Source organism: Cololabis saira, chromosome 11 (assembly GCF_033807715.1).
Source record: "Cololabis saira isolate AMF1-May2022 chromosome 11, fColSai1.1, whole genome shotgun sequence".
Lineage (NCBI taxonomy): Eukaryota > Metazoa > Chordata > Actinopteri > Beloniformes > Belonidae > Cololabis > Cololabis saira.
Genome location: NC_084597.1, coordinates 26,310,347 through 26,336,291, shown reverse-complemented (window position 1 = coordinate 26,336,291; position 25,945 = coordinate 26,310,347). Strand labels below are relative to the sequence as shown.

The following is a 25,945-nucleotide window of genomic DNA, read 5'->3' as shown; positions in this document are numbered from 1 at the left end:
CATGAAAAAGAAAATATCAAGGGCCGTTACGTCGCCCAGATTGGCATCACCGGGGCCCCTCCCAGGAGCCAGGCCTGGGGTTGGGGCTCAAAGGTGAGCGCCTGGTGGCCGGGTCTTTGCCCGTGGGACCCAGTCGGACTCAGCCGGAAATGGCGACCTTCCTGCGGGTGGTGGGCCCAACTTCGCGTAGGCCCACCACCCGCAGGAAGGTCCATGAGAGGCTGGTGCAATGTGATCTGGGTAGCAGTCGTGGCGGGGTACCTCGGCGACCCAACCCCTGGACCAAAACCCTCTCAGTAGAGACATGGAATGTCACCTCGCTGGGGGGGAAAGAGCCGGAGCTTGTGCGTGAGGTTGAGAGATACCGGCTAGAGATAGTCGGGCTCACCTCCACACATAGCTTGGGCTCTGGAACCCAGCTCCTTGAAAGGGGTTGGACCCTCCACTACTCTGGAGTTGCCCAGGGTGAGAGGCGGCAAGCTGGTGTGGGCTGTGTGTATAGCCCCCCAGCTTAGCCGCAATGTGTTGGAGTTTACCCCGGTGAATGAGAGGGTCGCTTCCCTGCGCCTTCAAGTCGGGAAAAGGTCTCTCACTGCAGTACGGAGTACACGGCCTTCTTGGAGTCCCTGGGAGGAGCACTTGATAGTGCTCCAACTGGGGACTCTATTGTTCTACTGGGGGACTTCAACGCTTACGTGGGCAATAAAAGGGACACCTGGAGAGGCGTGATTGGGAGGAACGGCCTCCCCGATCTGAACCTGAGTAGTGCTCTGTTATTAGACTTCTGTGGTAGTCACAGTTTGTCCATAACGAACCCTATGTTCAAGCATAAGGGTGTCCATCAGTGAACGTATCACCAGGACACCCTAGGCCGGAGGTCAATGATCGACTTTGTTGTTGTTTGTTTGTTCTGATCTTCTACCGTATGTCTTGGACACTCAGGTAAAAAGGGAGGCTGAGCTGTCAACTGATCACCACCTGGTGGTGAGTTGGATAAGCTGGCGGAGGAAGAGGTTGACAGACCGGGCAGACCCAAACGTATTGTGAGGGTCTGTTGGGAACGTCTGGCTGAGCCCTCTGTCAGGGACATCTTCAACTCTCATCTCTGAGAGAACTTTTCACAAATTCCGAGGGAGGCTGGGGACTTTGAGTCCGAGTGGACCATGTTCTCTGCATCCATTGTCAATGCAGCAGCTTGAAGTTGTGGATGCAAAGTCTCTGGTACCTGTCGTGGCGGCAACCCCAGAACCTGGTGGTGGACACCGGAAGTAAGGGATGCCGTCAGACTGAAGAAGGAGTCCTACCAGGCCATGTTAGCCTGTGAGACTCCTGACGCAGTAGATAGGTGCCGGGAGGCCAAGCAAGCCACAGCTCGGGCAGTCCTGGAGGCAAAAACTCAGGTCTGGGCGGAGTTCGGTGAGACCATTGGGAAAAGACTTTCAGTCAGCCCCGAGGAAATTCTGGCAAACCGTTCGGCGCCTCAAAAAAGGGAAGCTATTCTGCCAACACAGTTTACAGTGCAGGTGGGGAGCTGTTGACCTCGACTGGAGACATCGTCGGACAGTGGAACGAATACTTCCAGGATCTCCTCAATCCGACTGACATGCCTTCCACTGAGGAAGCAGAGACTGTGGACTCAGGGATGTACTCGTCCATCACCCAAGCCGAGATCACTGAAGTAGTTCTCCTCAGTATCAGGGCAACGGGGGTGGATGAGATTCGCCCTGAGTACCTCAACTCTGTACATGTCGTAGGGCTGTCTGTGGTTTACATGCCTCTGCAACATTGCATGGAGGAAGGGGACAGTGCCGCTGGAGTTGCAAACAGGAGTGGTGGTCCCTCTTTTAAAAAAGGGGGACCGGAGCTCAGCCTCCCCAGGAAAGTCTACGCCAGGCTACTGGAGAGGAGAACACGGCCGATAGTCGAACCTCGGATTCAAGAGGAACAATGCGGTTTTCGTCCCGGTCGTGGGACACTGGACCAGCTCGATACCCTCTGCAGGGTGCTTGAGGGTTCATGGGAATTTGCCCAACCAGTCCACATGTGCTTTGTGGATCTGGAGAGGGCATTTGACCGTGTCCCTCGTGCCATTCTGTGGGGGGCGCTCAGTGAATATGGGGTCCGGAGCCCTCTGTTAAGGGCTTTCGGTCTCTGTATGATCGGAGCAGGAGTTTGGTTCGCATTGCTGGCAGTAAGTCAGATTTGTTCCCAGTGCATGTTGGACAGCGGGGAAGACTGTTGTGGAAATTTTATGCACTTCCACAAAGTAAAGTACTGATTCTTAACAAAATTACAACACCGAGCTCGAAATTGCCATGGTTTTATTCTAACTGGGTGCACGCCAGGAGACTCAGACTGCAGCACACAGGCTTGGACAGTCGAGTCTGAGACAACATTTTGTTACACTTCTTTTATACAGGAATGGATAAGATCTTGAAGAGGTGTTGAAACAATGGTCATCCAATGCAAATTAAGGTCTCCCTTCATGACAGACACATATGGCGCTTTTGCACTAGTACCTCATCAGCTCGGCTCGGCGCGGCGCGGCTCCACCCGTTTTGTCCCCGTTTGTTTTTCCAAGGCCAGGTGAGAAGTGGGCAGGTTGGGGTGAAGCTGCTGTGACGTACTCAATTTCACAACCGCTTTGTTCGTGTCGGCGCTGATGAGAAATCAGCTGGAGCCGCGAGCGGCTGAGAGTAAAACAGCCCGTCTACATCCCTTTTTTAATTCTCTCGTCAGCCCCCAGGTTTATGAACATCTGCACCTCAGAGTTGGATCACCAAACAGACGTTTTGCACTTTATAATAAAATCGCCACGAGCTGCGAGTCGCGCTCGCGCTGACTCCCGCTTCCTGATTCAAACGTCTGACGGCCCCGCCCCCGACCAATCAGTGGCGTGGAGGATGATGACGGCCCCGCCCCCCGACCAATCAGCTGCCTGTAATGTGATGACGTCGGAAATAGTCCCGGCTCAGCCCGGTTAGAACCTCGGCAGAATGGTTACAGAAAAAGTATCTGCTTGGAGCGGCTCTACCCGCCTCAGCCACTCAGCCACTAGTGCAAAAGCGCAAGACGGGGCCGTGGCGGGTAGAAGCGAGCTGAGTAGATACTAGTGCAAAAGTGCCAATAGGTGCCGGCTCTCCTAGAGAAGGCACACGTTTACAAAAGAGGTTGTAGCAAGGCTCGTTGCTACGGGGTCACCAGACAGGACAGCAGACACAGGGTTTCGAGGAGAGATTATTAATTGTTTATTTGTGATCACACAGACGTGACTCAGCCAGGCACAGATCTGTACTTCAGCTCTGTTCCTGTAGCAGAGCTCCGCTCTGCTTCCTTCCTCCCTCGTCTCCAGGGCCCGCACACTACTGAAATACACAGAGAATGATTAGACACACCTGTGCACCATCAGCTGTTCCAGCCGCGTCACCTGTGCGCCACTCCCCCGCACTCCCTCTCCCCCCTGCAGACCATGCCCCAATCCTGCACCCTCCACAGAGGTGTTCTGCATCTACACCTTTATATACATTTACAAAAGAGGTGTTCTCTTTTATTGGCCCTTTTCCACTAGTCCCGCCTCAGCTCGGTTCTACCCGCCACAGCCCTGTCTTGCCCTTTTGCACTAGGGCTGAGACGGGTAGAGCCGCTCCAAGCCGATACTATTTCTGTAACCATTCGAGCGAGGTTCTATCCGGGCTGAGCCGGGACTATTTCTGAGGTCACCACCCTCCTCGCCACCGATTGGTCGGGGGGCGGGGCCGTCATCAAACTACAGGCCCCTGATTGGTCGGGGGCGGGGCCATCATCACCCTCCGTGCCACTGATTGGTCGGTGGGCGGGGCCGTCAGACGTTTGAATCAGGAAGCGGGAGTCAGCGCGAGAGCGACCCGCGGCTCGCGGCGATTTTATTATAAAGCGCAAAACGTCTGTTTGGTGATCCAACTCTGAGGTGCAGGTGTTCATAAACCTGGTGGCTGAGGAGAGAATTAAAAAAGGGATGTAGACGGGCTGTTTTACTCTCAGCCGCTCGCGGCTCCAGCGGATTTCTGATCAGCGCCGACATGAACAAAGCGGTTGCGCAATCGAGTACGTCACAGCAGCTTCACCCCAACTAGCCCACTTCTTCCCTGGCTGTGGAAAAACAAACGGGGACAAACGGGTAGAGGCGTGACGAGCCGAGTCGGGCTCAGTAAGTCCTAGTGCAAAAGTGCCATTAGTTCCTTTCTCGCAGCTAGCCTTTGTTAATATTTGCATTTAAACAGCTGTTGATCCCCCCCAGCTGCTGATCGTTGGTAAATACAATGTTTGAAATTTTTCCATGACAAAGACCCAGGACACACTGGAGAAACTATGTCTCGGCTGGACTGGGAACATCTTGGACTCCCCTCGGAAGAGCTGGAGGAAGTTTCTGGGGTGAGGGAAGTCTGGGCATCTCTGTTAAGACTGCTGCCATGACCCGGTAACGGATAATGGATGGATGATTTTTTGATCATGTATGGCACTTTGGATACTGGCAGGGTTGAGCTTCTTTGTCTGCATCACAGACTGCTCGTAGAATATGGATGTCACTTGTTATTTTTTTTTGCTTTTTAGGATTCAAGTTTGGCATTGACTTTCAGTCATCTTAGTTTGTAGATGGAAATCACTTGCATCTTTTGCTAAACTTAACGATGGATTCTTTATTGGGCATAAAGCAATTTGATGGCGCTGTTTTCGGTCATGCAGCTCTCCTATCATGTGGAGATAAAAATCATGAGCAAATTCCCAAATCTATTTACTCCACGTGTGGCATTCTAACGCATTTGTCTGACATCCACCTTTATCATTTGCGTGACTTATTTGTCTGAAGACTGATCAACCCCTCTGAAATGTTTCTTAGAGGACCAAACTAGTTCTGACACAGGAAGCAGGACCTCAGACAAACCCCACAAGGTCAACTCCTGAAGCAAAATAAAGAAAAAAAAATAGACTGTCAAAATTTGAATTTGTGCTTTTGGATGACCGAGTCACAGACGTCTAGACCAAACTGCCTCCGGTCATATTTCTGTCAGAGATGAAGAACTCTGCTTGACTGCATTCTGTAGTCTGTCTGCTCCATCTGTTTTCTGTTTGACCTCCACTTTTAATAGAAGTAATGATCCAGCCACCATCCTTGTCCATGAATAATTGAGGGTTTCCCGCAGTACAAACTGAAATCCTGCAGGATGAGGAGTAGAAGGAAGGAAGAAACACTCTGTATCTATAGTCCAGTCTTCAGGGCACAGTCCAATAATGAAATAATTGGAGGTGTTATTTTAGTTTTTATTTTTTAAACTGAACTGAGATTAAAATTCCTGTAGTTCTTAAAGACTGTTGGATTTTATCGATGGCCTGGACCTCTCTTAACCTTTCATTGATTTGAGTCCAACTGCGAATCTGACATAATTCTGCTGCTGCAACAGAAATAAGATTAGCTCTACTTCTGATCTGCGGGTTTTTTTTTCTGGGCAGATGCAGATGTTTCCATCATCAAATGTCTTTCTGTCTGAGTTTGGAAACCTGCGCATTTTAATGCTGGTTTCATAACTGTGCTTTGACATATCATGATAGACATAGGCACACTGCTCCGTGATATACAGTTATATAATCCAAACTGTTTTCCAGTGCATTCTGTCGCAGTATTCTTTTTCTCTTAAGCATCCAGTTCGTCACATCAAATCATATCGTGGGTGAATTTATAATTTGCCCTGAGGAGTATCACATTTCTACATACAGAAAAGTAGCATTATTTATGTATTTTGAAAGAGCCTGTGTCATAATTAGGGAATTAAAGGCCAACAAAACATGCTTTTATCTTTGGTTTGTGTCACATTAGCATTCTGATGTTTTCTTTAATTTTCAGTGATTATGTCATTTCAGCTTATCTTGCGCTCACTTCCACTCTTTCTTAAATTTTTACTCACTACCGCTTGAACTGTTTGGCATGTTTTCTGCATTTATTTTCAAAAAACCCATTCGTTTTATCATGGAGTTGTTCAAAGCTTTGGATGGTTTATTGCACTTTACAAACTCTTGACTCATTTTTTTTGTCATTCTTTGTCCAATTAAAGCTCCACCTTCAGATGCAGGAAAGCGTGATGGAGACTAGCATTCAGAGATTTAAGTGAGCAGTTTGGGAAATTGACCAAAGTTTTTAATGATTTGTTCATTTGTCTTTTTTCTACATGTGCTGTCAGTTAACTCTGTTAACATCAAGATATAAACCAAACGTTCTTCTTGGGTGACAGATCTGTGATGTTGAAACGCTTCACAGCCCGGAGCCGCTTCATTCACTATGCACAATGGAGGCAGCTTTAATCAGCCCATCCGCTAAATGTTTCACTGAAATTTAATCCAAATCCAGATGAGCTTTGAGGCTATTTTTTCCTCCCAGAAAATGTGCCATTATCCCTGTGAAATTATAGAACAGTGGATGGTGTATGCAATCACCACTTTCATGTTTCCTAGTACATTTTCAGCAGAGCTGCAGTATCAGTTTGACATCTACACACTGCATTTGAGGAAATTTGAAATATAACCCTTTGCCAAGAGTGGCTGTAAGTGATTCTCATTAATGCAGGAAAAAAAAACAACCGAAAGGCACAAAGTAAAGTGTCCAATGCTTAAAATGAGTTCAGTCAAACAAATGGGTGGAGTTGTTCAGCGCTATAGTTGTGACAAGATTGAATGCACATCCAGATCACAGAGAAGAAAAGAAATAAAGGAGCAGGCCTTGCTTCCCAGAGATGAGTTTATACAGTAGAGCCTCTCTGGCTCTCCCACACCTGAGCCAGAATACCGCCCATAGATGCCCTGAGGCAATACAGCGCAGATCAACTGGAGGAATAAACAAGTCAAGAACAAAGCTCTGATGAAGCAGACATTGATCTGGCCATACCACAGGTCTGTGGAATCATATAAACATTCAATTTGTCTCAAATGTCTCCGGATGTCTTTTTAAGAGAAATACTTTTTTATCTATGTTGTGCAACAAGTAGTGCTGTTCAGTTATCAAAAGTTATTAATAATTATCCTTTAACAATTATTCATAATTAATAAAGTAGATTACTTATCAAATTGAATTATTCAAAATGACTTAATTATTCTCGGGGCACCACCTGGATTTTAACCAGGAAAATGTTAACTTAACAACAAAAATCAGTGTCAAGATGTCGAAATGCGCGTATAATAAACAAGGACGACTTCTTTCGATCAGAAATGTATTCACATCAGTGTCAAGCAGATGGTAAAACAGCACTCCGGGTAAACTGTGATGGTTCGCTACATTAACAGAGACAGAAAATGAGATGATGTAGGTCTTCCGATCATCCGTGTGTGTGTGTGTGTGTGCGTGTGTGTGTGTGTGTGTGTGTGTGTGTGTGTGTGTGTGTGTGTGTGTGTGTGTGTGTGTGTGTGTGTGTGTGTGTGTGTGTGTGTGTGTCACAGCAGCGTTACGTTGTGCGGGCACACAGTCTGGGGCGGGTCACGCTGCGCTACGTGAGCATGTAGTGCTTCAAAAAACAACACTGATACTGATCCAGATTGGTTTCATTTTGAAGCAGCTTTTTGAAACAGGGAAGTAACAGTAGTTAACATGAATAGTTTTGCACTTTGTTTTTAATGAATTACTCACCCCCATCTCCGCTTTTATTCTCCTCTGAGACTGATACCTATCTGATGGGCAGTCTGCTATTTTGACAGGTCTCACACTCTGAGTAAAAGATTGATGTTTGCTTTTTTTTATCTTTCTGTGCTCACGCCTGTCCCTGTAAAGATGATGACCTGCGTCTGCCCATATCGCCCATACGTAAATCTGTTGCAAGTTTGGTGGTGTGACTCGCATCATGGTCCTGCTGCTCGATCCAGGTGCAACTACGCTTCAGCTGTCAGATAGATGCTCTTACACTTATCTTTAGATTACTTTGGTCTACAAAGACGTTCATGGTCAACTTGATCACTACAAGGTCCTGTACTTGGGAAAACAAGCCACAGTTACCACTCTGCTGAACCCTTTTGATGCAGAGTAACAACTCGCTAAATTCCTTCATGTCTGGACCGGTAAACTCCCACAACTATTCATTAAATTTGCTTTGTTTCTTAAGCTATATCCCTTATTTCTAAGCTACTATTTTTTAGCTTTATCCTTAAGTTATAAATCAGAAGGCTGCTATGAGTTTCAACTGTAAAATACTTTATTAAAAAAGAATGCAAAATTACGCTGCAATGCCAAAGAAGCCTGTGCAGTCATGAAAAACAGCACAAAAGACTATACAGGCAAGGATTAAGATTTTGATATATTGCCAAGACATACTCACCACCCATTGTTATATTAAATCCCACAGTAAATGAATGGTATATTACAACCACCACACACCCCCATCTCACGATGTATTACTCATTCATGAGAGCAAATGAAGGGGAACATGTACTCAGTGTGAAAAGGCAGGTAACAATTCTCTGCTGCTATTTGCTTTTAACTTTTACCCCATGCAGCAAAATATTGAGGGGATGTAAGATTTGTCTTGTGAAAAAATATCAGAACATAGAAGAGTGTGCATGTTCAGCGTTTTTAAAAAATATATAATTTTCCTCCAGCTCTCCAACATCGTTTAGGTTCAGGGGGTGGTGTTGGGTTGCTTTTGAGCGGAAATTGATCAGCAGAACGGTGAAGCAGGGAGGCTGCAAACTCATGATGAGTATGTCACAGGGGTGGTTCAAGTCCCCAATTAAATACTTTCGAGGGTGAGCAGCGCTTAGTAACCCACAACAAAAAGCAGGGGTGCAGCAACAAACATTTATTGTGCAAAAGACGGTTATAAAATCAGGGGTGGGGGAGTCACTAAAAATAGAACTGTTTCTAAAATGGCCAATCCATAAAAGGTTAAAAGGTTAAAGATGGACAGTCTCAGTCTTTCTGGGCTCACTGTCCTCCAGTGCCCTCTCAGTGCCCCCTCCCTGTTGGCCCACGCCAACAGGGATCCCCGGTCCGAGTTCGCCGGGGGCTCCCCAACCACCTGGGCCCCCATGGGCCTCTGTACGTCAGTCCATCCACTCTTGTTCATCAACTCTCGTCTCTCATGGGCCTCTGTCCGTCCGTTCAATCTCCCAGCTTGAATGTCTGCCTTGAATATATAAGGGGAAGGAAACCCTCCCCTCGTTCACCATTGGTCTAGGGGGGCCAGCCTGCAGTGGTTTATTGGCCACTGCAGCTGTCTGTCAGGATTCAGTTGATTGTGTTCAGCTGTGTCTAATCAACTCAAACAAAAGGTGATTGCATGCCAACTCAAAAACAGAAGAAGTTACATTTCAAACAATAACAACTAGACAAAGCAACAAAACATGCATGCAAATAAAATGTTACACTAAAATTCCAAAACAATAAAACGATTAAACACAGCCTGACACTCAGCATGACAAGTACTTCACTTTTGTAACAGCAGGAGAGACAGGTAGACTGAGTGGAGACTAACCTGATACCGAATGGCACCAAACATGGGCCAGAAAATGAGTGGTAATGCAGAAATCAATGCATGTGCCCTTTAATGGAGAAGCGTTAAATCTTGTCTGGGGCTGCATAGCACAAAAGCACATAAACCTGCATATGTGTGGCAAGTAGTGAAGAAAACAGTCATGCAAACCACCACATTTATGGAAATCAAGTGTAAAAGGCGTAGTGTAGCCCTGAAAGCAGCCTCTGAAATGTTAAACAGATACATTAGTGGGTTTTGTTCTGACCATTTCTACGTCTTTGCCAGAACTCGATTCAACATCACAGACCTCTGATGTTTTTTGACCTACCCCGGGGGTTTATGTAACTACAGAGCCGCAAGGACTTTCGCTCAGTTCATAAAAAATAACAACATCCCAGAGGAAAGACACGCTACAAAAAGCAATTAGACAGTCAGCCTGAACCCACAATTAAACAGCCAATAGTTTGACACATGAGAATCAGTTGTTATTAGTTTTCCGTGCTGTTGTATCTGTGGCTCCTAAGGAGGTCAATAGATGGATTTTATTTTTCACTTATTTGTCTTTAAATACGTCTCGAGGCAAGTTTTTGTTTGCTTTATGTTAATTCATTTTGTCTTAAAATTGTTTGTGCCTGAGTTAGTCCAAGAGGATATGAACCGCTGCCGATGAGCATGGCAGATGTGGCATCTGACAGAACAAGATATTTAGTTGTTTACATTGTTACTGTTTTATGTTGATGAACCATAGTGTATTCCGTGGCCTTAGATATGCTAGTTGTGCCACAGGGCCTGCAGCCTGCTGAGCAGCCCGTGGGTGGAACTGTGTTCACAGAGTCCGTGGGCAGAAGATTTGGAAAGAAGTCTGAGATCTTTGGGGTTCTGTCTCATTAAAAACACATTATAGCTCAGCCTTTCCTGAGCCACCCTTTCAGCTGTGGTATACAGACTCTCTTTGGAGTGGCTATTTAAGTAATAAACATCGGTGAGAAGGAATGCAAAGGCATCAAATAAGTCAGAAGGAATTATTGTGAGTTTTATTACAAGGTTTCACTATGTAAAAAATGCAACCCACAGAAGAGGACCAACAAGATGTTCAAATCCCAGATCCAAGACAAAAAATTGATAAAAAGCTAATTAATATTAGCATTATATTATTTTAGGCAATTTTTAAAAATCAGCAAAGGTCAGGCATGTGCTTGTATCAAAGTATGAGGTTTTGCTACTTATATTTTTCCTAAAGGAACATTTTAAAGTGAACAATTTGAAAATGTCTCCTTCCTGCAAGCTGAGAGAAATGGTTGTAACAATTGGTTTTATTATTCTCTGTCAGTATGACGAGATGCAATCACCATCTTAAACTTCATTTAAACTTTCAGGTATTTAGAAAATGCAAGTTAAAAATAAAATGAAGTTGAGTGATTCATTATTTCATTAAAAAAATATAATTACTAAATCTGTAAACAGTGCTGGGGTGGGTCAAACAGTACAACAGGACAACTTGATCTTGGCTTTAAGCGCTGATAAAAAAGATACATTTTGGAGTCCTTGGTAGTGCGTCAGAAGTTATTACACGTACACGTTGACATTTTACAATGCCCTTAATTGTCTACAAGATTAAAAGCAGCATTTCTTTTTGTTTTTCTTTATGGTTCTATTTAGAACAGTGTTTGGTTATGTTATGTTTGCACATCCTGTTTGCCACCTTTGCCAGTGAATTTGATTGGCTTTCGAGGACATTCAGACCCAAGGATCACAAATCAATATTATATAGTTTGATTTCTGAAATTATGAACATTTGGTCTTAAAATCCCCTCTGCCAATTTTTTGCAAAGATTGAGAAATAATACATACATTTGACAGGTCTTTCAAAAAAAGACCTAACTAGTCAGAATGTGTTTGGATTTCTTTTTGGGTACCATTGGGGTTCCTTATTTAGAAAACTTTATGGCATATGGGTTGAAAAATGAACAATGACTCCATGATGGAGTTTATTGGCACACAGTCATGAATCAAATCAAAACAAATCACATAAATGCCAAAATGTAAAAACTATTTTCTACCTCAGAGCCAACACTGACTGAAGTTTAAGAAGTGATAGCAGTCTAATAATTAGCTATGCAGACAAATGTAATTATTAGTCTTAGTCTTATGAAAACCTAGCCTGGAATTTTGATTTGATTGCCCCTTTGTGCAGTTTGGATAGACAGGTGACATTTTAACCCCAACCCCTTCAAAGAAACTGTTCAAATAACAAAAGCAACACTTAATATCTCCAGTTAGAATGCACGAGAATAAAAGAACTGAGGCCGAGAAGTAACGAGCAAGAAAGTGAGAGGCAGTGAGCGGGATTGAGGATATGAGGGTGGGAGAGATGAATTATAGCCTAGCTCTGGAATCAATACTCTTACGAATCACAGCCTCGGTGTGCTACAGATCTTTTTCTTTCCCTTTACCAAGCAGAAAGGGTGACAGATGCAAAGAGCACAGCTTGCCAATTTACGAGGTGCACAGACAGAGCAGAGAGCAGAGGGAGATGCAGAGAGACTCCTCGCTGTGCCTGAGGAGGCTGAGCAGCGAGGAAAAGCAAACGGGTTTAAAGAAAGAAAAAAAAGACGGATAAACCTCGGCCAGCTTCAACAGAATTTTTTTCTCTTGTTTGTCAGCTATTTTAAAAACAACTCTCCCACAGTTATGTCTCACTGTCCTTTGTTTGACAGATGTCCTCCCTCTGACTTCTCCCAAGTCCAAACAGAGAACGATGTCCAGGAGGCACACCACATGTTGCTAACTTACAGCTCGTACATTTTTAACAACGTTCAGAGAACTTTTTCTTGCAGCTCGTCCACATCAGACACTGGGGCATTGAGGGATATCATGTTGCAACACATGGATAACGTTTAGAATTACTTTTCTGTAAGATGACCTCACCTATCACCTGTTGCTTAATGAACTAAAACTAATTATGATGCCACCATACCTCCAACCTTTTTTTTTGTTATGGCTCCGCTGAGTATCTTTTCTTCAATAATCTATTTTTTTCCGCTGTTTGTCCTGTAAAATGTCTCAAAAAACAATTTTTAAAAACAAAATTAAAAGGATCCGCCTTCTCGTCAAACTTAGATCAAGAGACGGGTAAAACTCTGAAATAAGGGTGCTAAATATAAAGCCAGCAGCCTGCTCCCAACAGGAAGCCTGAAAACAAGGTCAGACAGTTACAGGGCCTCTGTCCAAACGGTAGAAAATATGCTGTGTTTTAAAGTTACTGCAACTATTTACTGTTCAGATTTGTTATGAAACCTGCCATAAGAGTTATAATTCCTCTGCTGGGGTGCAGGGTGTGAATAAGTGATTGCAAAAGGCAATTGACTCTTTTTTTTCTTCTTTAAAAAAAACACTCTCAGCTCAACAAAATGGTTTGAATTTTAAACTGGGAAAAAGATTGAGTGAAAGCAAATATATATTTCTGCTGATTGCTTGTTTAATTATAAAAATTAAAGGTCTGTGGTGAAACAAATTGAAACCAAAGGGAACATGTTTACTTTTGATTTGTTCCCTCTCCTTTTGAACTCCTTTCTTTATTAATTTATAATCTTTGACTGGCTTTTTTTTTTCAAGACTTAAGGCTGGTTTAGAAGGGAAATCCCAAAACTGAAAGCAACTGCTGCTTTTCCACAGATGACTTTTAAAGCCAGAGACAGAATTTGTTACTTGAGTGACTCAGGCTGGGACGCATTTAAATGCAAATTCTCCTCACCACATTCTTGATTGCTCAACTCTCCTTACTAGTGGATTATGTAGCTCTTTTTACATACTTTGCAGTTTCCTAGATCCGAGGATAGTGTGGCACTTGATCACAGTGTTTGAAATCAATAACCTTGCTATCATTAGGCAGGGAATGCTTGTATTTGGATGATTGACCGCCATTGCTGAGGAATAAATGCATCATTAATATTGTTTGCAGAAGACGGTGTTTCTGTATCAAAGACCAAACTTGTTTAAAAGATGATAAACTTTTACTTAAAGGAGCATGAGGCTCCTTTTAAGAAATGAGACTCTCTAGCGCCACCCTTCACCACGACGGCCGTTGGGGGTACTGCAGCCAACAGTGAAGCCGGCACGGGAGAACGGGGAGAACGCACATGCAGCGTCATGTGACGTCACATCCGCAGCCCAGCGCGGGAAATTCGGGACCGAATTGCATCACATTTTGCAGCACACAGCCTGTTCAAGGCAAAGGAGAGATACACTAGAGGGCTCATTCTTTTGGGTTTGGAACGCTTCATCTGACATTATTACTAGAAAACTTAAAATGTATACGGATTTTTTGCATAAATCCTGCCAGAATCCGGCCTTAAGCTCCTTTAAGTACTTACTTTGGGACCTGTTTATAATTACGTATTTTGCAGTGTGTGTGTTTTGGGGTGTTTGTTATGTTAAGTTTTGTGTCCTTATTTATTTTATTAATTAATTTATTTATTTTTTGTGTGTATGGTAAAATATAAAACGGGGTATTCTGTCAAACCCTTTAAAAGAAATGTTTATTGTGTAATATAATTTACATGGACTACCCAATAAAGAAACATATATAAAAAAAAAAAGATGATAAACTTTTTTTTTGTCTTTTGAACAGTCTTAAGACCACCTTGAAGAAGAAGATGACAGGTGATGTGGTTAACCTGTCAGGAATCCCTCTCTCTGGGCGAGATGTTCACCGTGTGGCCTTCTACCTGCAGAACAGCAGTGAGGGGGTGTCGGCCGTGGACCTGAGTTTCACCGAGCTCCAGGACGAGAGCTTACGGCTGCTGCTGCCTTACATGAGCTGCCTGCCAAAGCTCACCACATTAGCCGTCAATGGCAACCGCCTGACAGTTGCCATCCTGAAAGACCTGTCGGACACATTGAAGGATCCCAAGAAGTTCCCCAGTCTGGCCTGGATCGACCTGGGTAACAATGTTGATATCTTTACGGTCCCACAACCTTTACTCGTGGCCCTGCGGCGCCGCTTTGGCTTGCGTAGCAGCCTCCCCACCATTTATGAGTACAGTGAGGCCCAGCCCTTCAGCAGCTACAACCCAAATATGGAGATGTCTGTGGAGGAGCCCAGTATGTACGAGGAGGGTGACGTATTAGAGGAAGACGATAGAGAAGAAGAGGACAGACTGGAACTTCAAGCTTGGGGCTTTAGAGAAGAAAACATGTCAAAATTGGTACCGCTTCACCTCTGTGGGAGGTGATCTTTGAGGGCTGCTTTTTTTTTTTAAACTTGCAACATCCTAAGCATCTTATGTCTTCAAATCTAGTTTGGTCTTTCAGTTAGTGTCAGTGTGGAAGAAGTTGTTCACACTGATCCACATATTTCTAAAACTAACTTAAAATAAGTGACTGTGTTGTGTCTTCCCGGATATGCTCTGACTGCTGAGACAGCTCTGTACGGTTTTGCAGTACAAATGTTTGACCTTCATTTATCCAGGGAATTTTAACCACGCAGGCTTACTGTTTTCCAGTGTTATCCAGTTCAAAGGCTTCCTATTTTCTTTAACTGTCCAAATGAAAAATAAAAGTAGAAACTGAGAAACAAGTGCCTAGCAAAGGGATGAGTCAGTAGTTGCTGGAAAAAAACAAGGACCAGTTCAGTGATAAAAATCTTTCCTGTGCTCTCAGCTTTTCCAGATTTAGCTTTATTTAGGAATCCTGTCCAAATGAATTATCTTATTTTTTCTTTCATCAATATGCATACAATTTTCCACAAAACAAAAAATTATTGGGTTTTTTGTTACTTCATTAAAGACGAGAAAACTGAATCGTTATCATACAGTAACAGTGTCAACTGAGCTATGTTGTTTCTGCACTCTTTAGGATTATTCACAGCTTAATTGGTGTTTTGAATTCCCTGGAGATGATCACGATCTACGTAACAGAGCATGACGGAGTGAAATCCAAATCATGAGGACAACATGTGAGACTTGACACTTGTGATTTTTTAATGCTCAGATATGGAGAAGGATAAAAGTAGGCTACATTTCAACAATATCTGAAGAGCGCAAAAACGCAGTAGAAACCTTCTGATCTAGTGTAAACATTTCTGCGAAAATGAATGTGAGAAGCAAAATCATGTCAAGTAGGGTTATACTGAGACACATCTGAGACTGGCAAAGGTACTTTAACCAGGTACAAAGTAAAGGGTTTGAATACTTTGTAGATTAGATCTGAAATGAGTTATTTTGAGTTATGAATTATCTTAATTATCTTTACAGAAGATTCATTTTTGTTTTTATTTTATGAAGAATTGTGCATACTGTAGAACGAAGGAAATTAACTACACACAGGGTCAAAAAGTGTCTTATCCTTTCCATTTAAGAAGAAGAAACCCACATTGGTCACGGAAATAACTTGAAACTAACAAAAGTATATAATAGATAATAGATATAGAAAATAGATAATAGTTTACTGAGCACTGACTAACGGGTCCTAGCTTTGCTACGATAACATCGCCAAAACGCACAGCTAAAAACACAGAAGGATGGAAAAAAAAATAAAGCACCGGATTAGTCTGAAGATCTGATATAAATCTTATCAGCCATCTGTAGGAAGAGCTAGAAATGTTTTCTGGAGAGGAAATCCTTCAGCTGGAGAGCCTTGTTCATGAGGGATGGACAAACGTACCTGTCTACAGGTGCAGAGGTCTCATTGAGGTGTACAGATAGGGCCTCAAAGGGTTGTGCAGCAAAATATTCAGCTGAGTGTGCCATCATTTTAATCCAGGCCACTGTCATTAGTTTGTTTGTTAAATGATTATTTTGACCCACAATTCAAAAGCAATATCTGGGGTTCATTAGTCAATTTTCAGTAAATTATTGTTTAGTATACCATTTGTCAGCTTCAAGCCATTTATTATCCATATGTGGCAATATATCGTAATGCTATTTTTATGAGAAGTCTGATAGTAACAAATTATGGAAAACGTATTATTATTTATTTTTTTATCAGCACTGTAACATTTTTCAGTTCCTTTGTTTTGTCTTCAAACAGCCCCACGAATGAAAACGTCTTATTTCTGCCACGTTTTTGTCAAGGAGTGTCAGTTATAGCAATTGTAGAATTGACCATAAGTCAATTACAGTAAAATTAAACCCACACAAAATATGTTTTCAACTTTTTTTCCAGCATTTTTTTTTATTTAAATTTATAATTAGAAGCCAACCAGCCATGTTGAATCTAGATCAGAAACTGCCAACGAGATGCTTGATCGAGGGTCGTTGTACCGATGCTGCATCTGTGCAGAGAAAAGCCATGGCCTGAATCACACACACACACACACACACACACTATGTTTGGGCCTGAGCTGCTGATGAACTGATTACTGCCCCTTTCAGGCCTCATTATGCCCCTTCAGTCACAGATGGTGTTCAGATGGTCTATTTTTTCTCTACACATAGGACTAGCCCCAGATAATTCTGTCCAATGGTTGTTTTTGAATTACTCTATTTATGAATAAGACTAAAAGTATCAAGAAAGATGCCTATTTTTTTAAGGCTGACACAGATTCACAATGACAAGAAATTATATTGAAAAAAGTATTCTTTTTCCTGCTGTGTTCTTGCAGTGTACATAGAAGTATTTCTGTTGTGGCATGAATCAATTACAGCAGTTCCTTTTTGGCTTGAATTTTTTTCTTTTTATGGATGTCATCATTTTGTATTGTTTTTAACATATGGGCATTACTGCTCATCATCAGAGCCCAGCATGTTTTTGTGTACATTTATTAAATCTGAGGTGTGTTTTGATGGATTTAAAAATGAAAATCTCTGCCTGTGAATCCAACTCCTGCAAGATGTAACACTTTGTCCTGCCTGCGTTCATTATTGTGGTATATTCTGTGGTATTCAGAAACATGTGTTAACTTGCTTTCAGCGAACAGGATGCTTAATTTGTGTGTGTGTGTGTGTGTGTGTGTGTGTGTGTGTGTGTGTGTGTGTGTGTGTGTGTGTGTGTGTGTGTGTGTGTGTGTGTGTGTGTGCGTGCGTGCGTGCGTGCGTGCGTGCGTGCGTGCGTGCGTGCGTGCGTGCGTGCGTGCGTGCGGTATGAGTACTTCATAGCGTGCGTGCGTGCGTGTGTGCATGCTGTGGACTTGCTGAGTAAATTACTACTTTAGATCGCAGCAGTTCATTTGCACTTTAAGGTAAATGCTGTCCTTGAATTCACAAGCTTTGGTTTAATTGTGTGTTGTTGACATTAAAAAAACAAACAACAAGCTACTGAGTCAAAAACGTCCTAAAAGGAATGTTTTTTTGTGTTTGATCTCTTTGTTTTGGGGGAGGGGGGGGTGCTATGAAAAGCTAGTTAAACAATCATTTGTAAATCTAGTCATTTCTGTTTTCCGTTCATCTTTAAGGTGGCTCCGGCTCATTTTTAAGGTGGAAGTGATGTTCGCCTGCTGTTGCTTAAAAATAAACATATTTTACTAATTTACTAATACACTGTTCCCATTGGACTAATAGCTCTTGGCCTGCACTTATTCTAAAATTACATCTCGACACGTGTATTTAGCTCTGTGCATTCTCACTGGATATCTGTGTTTTATGTCATTTACAGACACTGATCCAAAATGTAAGGTTGAAGTCGCATTTTTATTAAACAAATTATTTTATATTAGGCCTACATTTAAATATTGATTTAAAAGCATCTAATCAGACACTCAAGAGTAAGATTTCAGTGACTTCAGGTCACATTATGAGAAGTGACAAAATTGGAAAATGGCATATTGGCCTATGTTTTCAGTTGCCGTGGTAACAGTAAACTTAATGGTAAATGTAACCGGAGGTTTTGTTGAAGCCTTAATGGTTTTGTGCTGTCAGAAAGCCTTTGAGCTTGATGAAAGATGATCCGTTTTTTAGTGCTGCGTGATGCCGCCACACATGTCTTTATTTCATCGTCCTGCTTCTACTGATCTGGACTTCTTGGCTGTTTCTCAGTTCACTCAAGAATACTACATAAGGACACATATTGAGAAACGGCCCTCTTTTCATAAGTCTCCTGTCAAGCTTAATGTCGATTAATTTCTATATGTTAGTTATCTAAACAAACATATTAGATCATCGCACTACGTATATGGGCTTGATATAGCCTGAAGTTGTAATATAGAATAGAATAGATAAACCTTTAATAGTCCCACAGAGGGGAAATTTGCAGTTTACAGCAGCAAAGGGGATAGTGCAAAAACAAGAGGCAACAATAGAAAAAGTAGTAACACAGTAATAATAATAACACACTATAAACACTATAAACAGTAAACTGGTATACAATAATAATAATAAGAAGAAGAAGAATAAAGATAAATAATAAGATATTAGTATATGAAAAAGATAACAGACGGATATTTACAGATGGATATATATATACATAATTGCACGTTGCAGTGAGTGAAAGATTGCACATTATTTCCCTTATGTACATTTATTGTCAGGTTTGTTTGTGGTCTACTGTGAGCAGTGCTGGTTGTGTAGTCTCACAGCTGCAGTATAATATACTGCAACTGCCACAACTGCCCCGGGAAAAAGGGGGAAAAGGCGACGAGGGGAATTAAAAAAAAAGAAAAACATCTGCATTTGGGCCGGATTAAAATTACCTCATGACCTGTTTTTGTTGAAATTGGGTAGGTCATTTGCAGTGGAATTTTCGGTTTAATTAACAGAAATTACCACAGTAAATTTACCAGGTAATTTTAATCGTGTGCGAATGCGACATCAGCCTGTGTATGTTTTTTTTTTTTTGTATTTTCCCAAGTCTGTCTTGGTAAAGAGAGAAAGAAATTTTTATCCTAAGGCTCAAATCGATTGATTGTGAAACACACAATATTTAAATGGAATGTTTACTCCTCAACTTTCAGCCACTACACTTGCTACTTATCCCTCTGGTTAGTTTGGAAGTCAATGTTCCCACCTGCTTCATTCATGGGTTATTTTCACCATATATGGTAGAGTTCATTCAAGAACAAATGGGAAAATTCAGCATAATCAGGCCTACTGTCAGAGAGATCAAGTTTCCATTCCATTCCTTTACAGGGAAAATGTTGAAAAGCACAATTATACAAAGTTATATCCTTGGAGGTTTACATCCCCACCCTCACCCTTTCACCAACATCTGAGGGATTTCCCAGGAAGTTTCCACCCTCTTTGGAGCAGTGAGAGTAGGGAGAAGATGTGCCTTATTTTTGGTTCAAATTTTTTAAAAGTACATAAAAAAAAAGATGTGAGTAGGTGGAATTTGGGCCATAGTGGGGCTGCAAACTATAAAAAGTGTAATATTGGCCTATTCTGTGATGATCCATGTGTGTACGTTTAGAACCATCCAAACCCTGACTGCAGTCTCACCAGACCTCCGAGCTCAAACCATATCTCTGACTGGCTTCCTTATCTGATAAATATGTTCCCAGAAGAAAAAAGTAAGTACAGTTTTGTCCTCAGGGTAAGCGGTTCACATATGGTCAGGATTTAACATTTTATTTTATGATTTTAAAATGATACAAATAGTTCTTTCAGTCTTAACAGTCCCACAATGTATAACAACCTTCTTCTTGCCTCAGAGGACTTTTGTGCCTAGTAATGTGAAAATCTTATCTCTAGTAATACTCTAGAGTAACACAGTGATAGACAGTAAATTGGAGATTAGCTTCATACAAAGAAGTTTGAATCATGTTAGGCATACATTTACTTTGACTTTGACTAGTATAAAACCAAAATATTGTTCTTGTGAACATTATTTTATTTATTGTGTGCAACTGTTTATTTAATTTTGTTTGTAGAATAAAGTTTTTACCGCTTTGTAATGTTGCTGTTCTTTCTCACAACACTTAGCAAGTCGTGAAGCATTTGTTTGCAGGCCGAAGCTTCAGGAGCTGCGTGCTGACCTGCAGTCCCCCCCTCTAATCATCCCACTGCTGCTTCCACCTGCCTGTGTAGATGTCTGCTTTATGCTTGCTGACATACTGTCCCTGAAGGCAATATTTATTGATTTGTTTATTTGTTTAAAAACATTAATGCTGCATCAGAAAAAGTGTAAATAACCTTTGCCAAGGCCACCGACCCAGTCCTATACATCATAGGCCTTTGTTTTTGGACTAATTGCTGACAGAAGTCTGAATGGTCCTTTTCATCTTTGATCCAAAGCACAGCGCATTCGTTTTTCTTCAAAGAAGATCTGAATATTGACTCATCTGAACACAATAGATGTTTACACTGTGTAATGTGCCATCCTAGATGCCTCCAAGCCCAGAGGTGTGGACTCTGTGCAAGTAAACCTTTGGCTTCTTTTGTTGGACAATAAAGTTTGAAGTAGTATTTGTGAATAGTTGTGTTTGGTTTCCCAAAGTAACCCATATTGTTATTACAGCTATTTGATGAACCAAGGTTCTTGATACAGCGCTCTTTGCAGAAAAGGTGAACATTATTGTCCAATTTCCCTGCAATCTTATTAGACTTCTGTGCTAGTCACATTTTGTCCATAACGAACACCATGTTCAAGCATAAGGGTGTCCATCAGTGCACGTGGCACCAGGACACCCTAGGCCAGAGGTCAATGATCAACTTTGGTGTTGTTTCATCTGATGTTCGGCCGTATGTCTTGGACACTCGGGTAAAGAGAGGGGCTGAGCTGTCAACTGATGGTGGTGAGTTGGATACGCCAGCGGAGGAAGAAGTTGGACAGACCGGGCAGACCCAAACGTATTGTGAGAGTCTGTTGGGAATGTCTGGTCTGAGCCCTCTGTCAGGGAAGTCTTCAACTCTCATCTCGAAGATTCACAGATTTCGACAGAGGCTGGGGACATTGAGTCCGAGTGGACCATGTTCTCTGCCTTCATTGTCGACGCGGCAGCTCAAAGTTGTGGACGCAAAGTCTCTGGTGCCTGTCGTGGCGGCAACCCCCGAACCCGGTGGTGAACACCGGAAGTAAGGGATGCCGTCAGGCTGAAGAAGGAGTCCTACCAGGCCATGTTGGCCTATGAGACTCTTGACGCAGTTCATAGGTATCGGCAGGTCAAGCAAGCCACAGCTCGGACAGTCCTGGAGGCAAAAACTCAGGTCTGGGAGGAGTTTGGTGAGGCCATGGAGGAAGACTTTCGACCGGCTTCGCAGAAAATTCTGGCAAACCGCCCAGCATCTCAGAAAGGGGAAGCAGTACTCGAACACCATTTACAGTGCAGGTGGGGAGCTGTTGACCTCGACCGGAGACATTGTCGGGCAGTGGAAGGAATACTTTGAGGATCTCACTGAGGTAATTCATAAGCTCCTCAGTGGCAAGGCACCACCTGGGGGTGGATGAGATCCGCCCTGATTTCTTCAAGTCTCTGGATGTTGTAGTGACTGTTAGAAAGCCCACACTCCTTTTGTTTACTAGTTCATAGTATTTTATATTATTCATTTTTTCCATGTGTATATTTAATTGTCCTACGTTACTGGACTCACCAGACTTTACCAACGGTCCCTGAACGCACCACAACCGTTACGTTCCGACGCCGTTAAACGGCAGTTTACTTTTCCTTCATGTGGCTGCCGATAGATGGTGCTGTTTTCTTCATCCGTTTTAACCATCCGCCTGTTTTTATGAGTTTTTACTGTGTGTAGATGCCTAAAGGTGAGCTTAAATGACATTATAAGGTGAACTGAGCATCAGCATGTTTATCCGTTCACACTTTGTTGAATTGTTAATTAAACTCATTTGACCTGGAAATCCGTATCCGTGTCCTTTAACTCGGACACACATCCATACCTTGCCGCTCTAAACCAGATATTTCCTGGAGACCCCAATTCTCCTTTTTAGTGACATTCCTCTGCAAAATTGCATGGAAGAAGGGGACAGTGCCTCTGTAGTGGCAAGCTGGGGTGTTGGTCCTTCTTTTTAAAAAGTTGGGACTGGAGAATGTGTTATAGGGGGGTCACACTTGTCAGCCTCCCCAGGAAAGTCTGCGCCAGGGTACTGGAGAGAAGAATATGGCCGATAGTTGAACCTCGGATTCAAGAGGAACAATGCTCTGCTAAGGGCTGTTTGATATTTCTATATGATCGGAGCAGGAGTTTGGTTCGCATTGCCAGCAGCAAGTCATACTTGTTCCCACTGCATGTTGGACTTCGGCAGGGCTTCCCCTTTGTTTACCGGTTCTGTTCCAAGTTTTTATGGACCGGCTTTCTAGCCATAGCCAGGGGCTGGAGAGGATCCAGTTTGAGAACCATAGGATTTCATCTGTGCTTTTTGCAGATGATGTTGTCAGGTTGGCGTCATCAAACTGGGACTTTCAGCATGTGCTGAGGCGGTTTGAGGCCGAGTGCGAAGCAGCAGGGATGAGAATCAGCACCTCCAAAACCGAGGCCATGGTTCTCCACCGGGAAAGGGTGGCGTGCCTTCTCCAGGTGGGTTGAGAAGTCCTGCCTCAGGTGGAGGATTTCAAGTATCTCAGGGTCTTGTTCATGAGTGAGTGAAAGATGGAGTGTGAGATTGACAGACGGTTTGGTGCAGCGTCCGCAGTTATGCTGCCGGTGTACCGAACCGTCGTGGTGAAGAAGGAGCTGGATGGATGGACAGATGGATGGATGGATGGATGGATGGATGGATGGATGGATGGACAGTGGATGGATGGATGGACAGTGGATGGATGGACGATTTTTAAAAAGCATCAAATTTGGAGTTAATATTTGCTGCCAAAAGAAAATGTATTTCTTATTATTTCTTATTATAAATTTTTCATTTGCATATTCCATATTATGTCCGCTATTTCTGGTTTTTAGATGTAATCCTGGATTAATTGGAGCGCAAAAGGCTGAGATAAAAAAAAAATCTGTCTGCTGATGGATGTTGTACAGTGCAAAAACTAATTTCCAAGAAAGTTTTAAAAAAATCTCTTCTTAAGAAAAGTAGTCTTACCTTTTGCCAAGTGGCCGGACGATTTTGCTGCTTTAAGAGTTCTATCCAAGAAAATATTTTTACTTTTCACTAGGTTTAGGAATATCAGACCTTTTTCTAGAGGGGCTGTTTTCACAGTGGACTTAATTGACCATTTGAGGGTAATATAACCAGGATAATTCTTCATGATAATGATTTTCCTCATTTAAAAGAAAAATAGTTACTCTACCAATGCATTCAGTATATTACATGTTAATAAATGAAAAATTAGGGCCTGTTCTTGTATTCTGTACATGAACTGGTAGTGCTCTCGGTACCTTAATAGTGTAGTCTAGACAGCAGAAAATCATTTTTTGCTTCAGGGACACTTCAAAAATATTCTGTTGGCTCAGCTCTCAGTGGCTGGTTTCCATGTCAGCATTTAATACTGTACGTGGAAGAGAGTGGTTCCCTGTACGGGCCTGACGGAGGGAGAATAATGTCAACATCCTGCTGACTTGTAGCATCTCTGCTAGCGAGGCATTTTCATGTTTGCAGGGGCAGAGCCTGGGGCCATCCATCTGCGATCCCAGGAAACTGGAGTTTCAGATAACACAGGATCCTGCCTTGGTTTCTCACCGACATGAAACACCATCTCAACATGAACAGAGCATCATGTCTGTGTAGTTTATCAAACATAAACACTCAGAACAGAACAGAAAGCATGATAATTTCCCATCATTCTTGAAACAACTTGCTAAGAACTCTAATGATAGATGCCAAAACATGAACAAATCATTCACAGATTATTTTAATGTAAGCTAACAAACAGAAACAGAAAGTAACATGAAAACACAGCTTTTGTAAATAACTCAACACAAACTTGAATACATTGCAGACTTGTAGAGCAATGAATCCATCTCTGTGGTACATCTGAAACCAATTAAAAGATGTAATACACACAATCGGTTTCCACATTTGCTCTGGACAGATTTCAGGTCCTGATTTCTAAACCAACATTCAGCTTAGTCGTCATTGACCTTATTCTTCTCAGGCCTGAGAAGTGTGCGATAAAAGGTTAGCACACACTGTACTGGAGTCATGTGGGAAGATGGGGAGAGTGTTTTCATTCATTGGCCTTGCCACCTCTCACTTCCTGTGATTTTACTCCACATTTCTACTTACATGACAGGAGAACTGTTAGTTGCTTTAAAAAATGACAGACGATTACCTGCAAAGAAACAGATGGTGAAAAAGTAACAAAGACACATTTCATGTGTTTGAACATATTACTTAAAGCGGCCATTTCAAGGTTTTCCTTGTTTTCGGAATGATTTTTCATGTTGCAACAGTGAATTATGAGCTTGCATGTGACCAGATGCTAAACAAATTACACGTTCATATCTTATAACCCGTTTGCAGATTGTGCAAGAAAAAGGACTTATATAGACTCAGGAACTCATTCTGCAGAAACTTTGCAAGATTGGGGCTCTGTCTTATGTAAAATAGATCCAAATGACCTCCTAAGGTAATGGTAGCTTGGCAATGCAAACAGTAAAACCAGTCAGATAACACTTGCAGACAATGAACAGGGGCTAGTTGGCAACAAATAATAATAATAATGATTGGAACAAACTGAGCTTTGCCTGTGGTAACTCCTTTTGCTTACTGGAATTATCTGAAATAATTATGGCTTTTAGCATGTATGCTAGGTCGAACGTGGCTGTGGTTCGATAGGTAGAGTTGGTTACTGTTCATGGGATCAATCATCAAGTTGAAGGGGCCCTATTGCATAAAACAGGAAGGGTTGTTCTGTGTGTGCATGTGTGTGTGTTGAAGCACCTGGTGCCCTTACACATGCATGTATGTGCACACATGCAATACTAAAAAAAAAAGAATAACAAAAAACATGTGATTTAGCTAAGATGAAAAGGGAGAAGATCAGTGTGCCATTGGACTTGCTTTCCTGAGATCTATGAGTTGCCCTGGGGCCGACTGTGATGGAAATGCAGGTGTGGGACACAAACACAGGAGACTTGAAAGCAGGAGTAATAAACAATGTCCTTTTATTTTAAAGGTATTGTGACTTAATTTTTAACATGCTTTTAACACTATTAAAAGTCTTGGCCAATATCCCTCAAATGTGTCTAAAAGGGTGTAACAAGAAAAACTTCACTCCAGTACTCCATGCCTGACTTTTTTTATGACAGTGTTTTTTGCGCAGTGAAAAACGCATCCTTTTCCCCCTTTCCTGTCAATCATTGCCCCGCTCCTCCTCCCAACCCCCCCCCCCCCCCCCCCCCCCCCCCCCCCCCCATCCTCCACTCCTCCTCTCCCCCAAACTCCCCGCACACAGCAGACAGTGGATCAATGGTATGTGATTTGGTCTTGCACACCGTCCACGGGCTGAGCCTCGATCAGAAGGACTCAGGCCCCCGACCGACACCGGGCAATTTTTGCCACGCCCGCCGCTCGGACGGGGATTCGGCGCTGAGCTCTTCCCTCTTCGCTCGCCGCTACTGAGGGAATCCTTGTTAGTTTCTTTTCCTCCGCTTAGTAATATGCTTAAATTCTGTGGGTTGTCTCGT

General features: G+C 42.6%; 1 protein-coding gene across 2 annotated transcripts in view; it reads left to right on the top strand.

The window, feature by feature from the left end:
• lrrc75bb (leucine rich repeat containing 75Bb) overlaps positions 1 to 15,358 on the top strand; it is a 49,532-nt gene extending 34,174 nt beyond the window's left edge. For both annotated transcript variants that reach the window (XM_061734212.1, XM_061734211.1), the window contains one exon: positions 14,116 to 15,358. In XM_061734212.1, coding sequence (XP_061590196.1) covers positions 14,116 to 14,719 — 604 coding nt within the window. In that variant the 3' untranslated portion in view covers positions 14,720 to 15,358. The remainder of the gene's footprint in view (positions 1 to 14,115) is intronic.
• Positions 15,359 to 25,945: the final 10,587 nt, after the last annotated feature.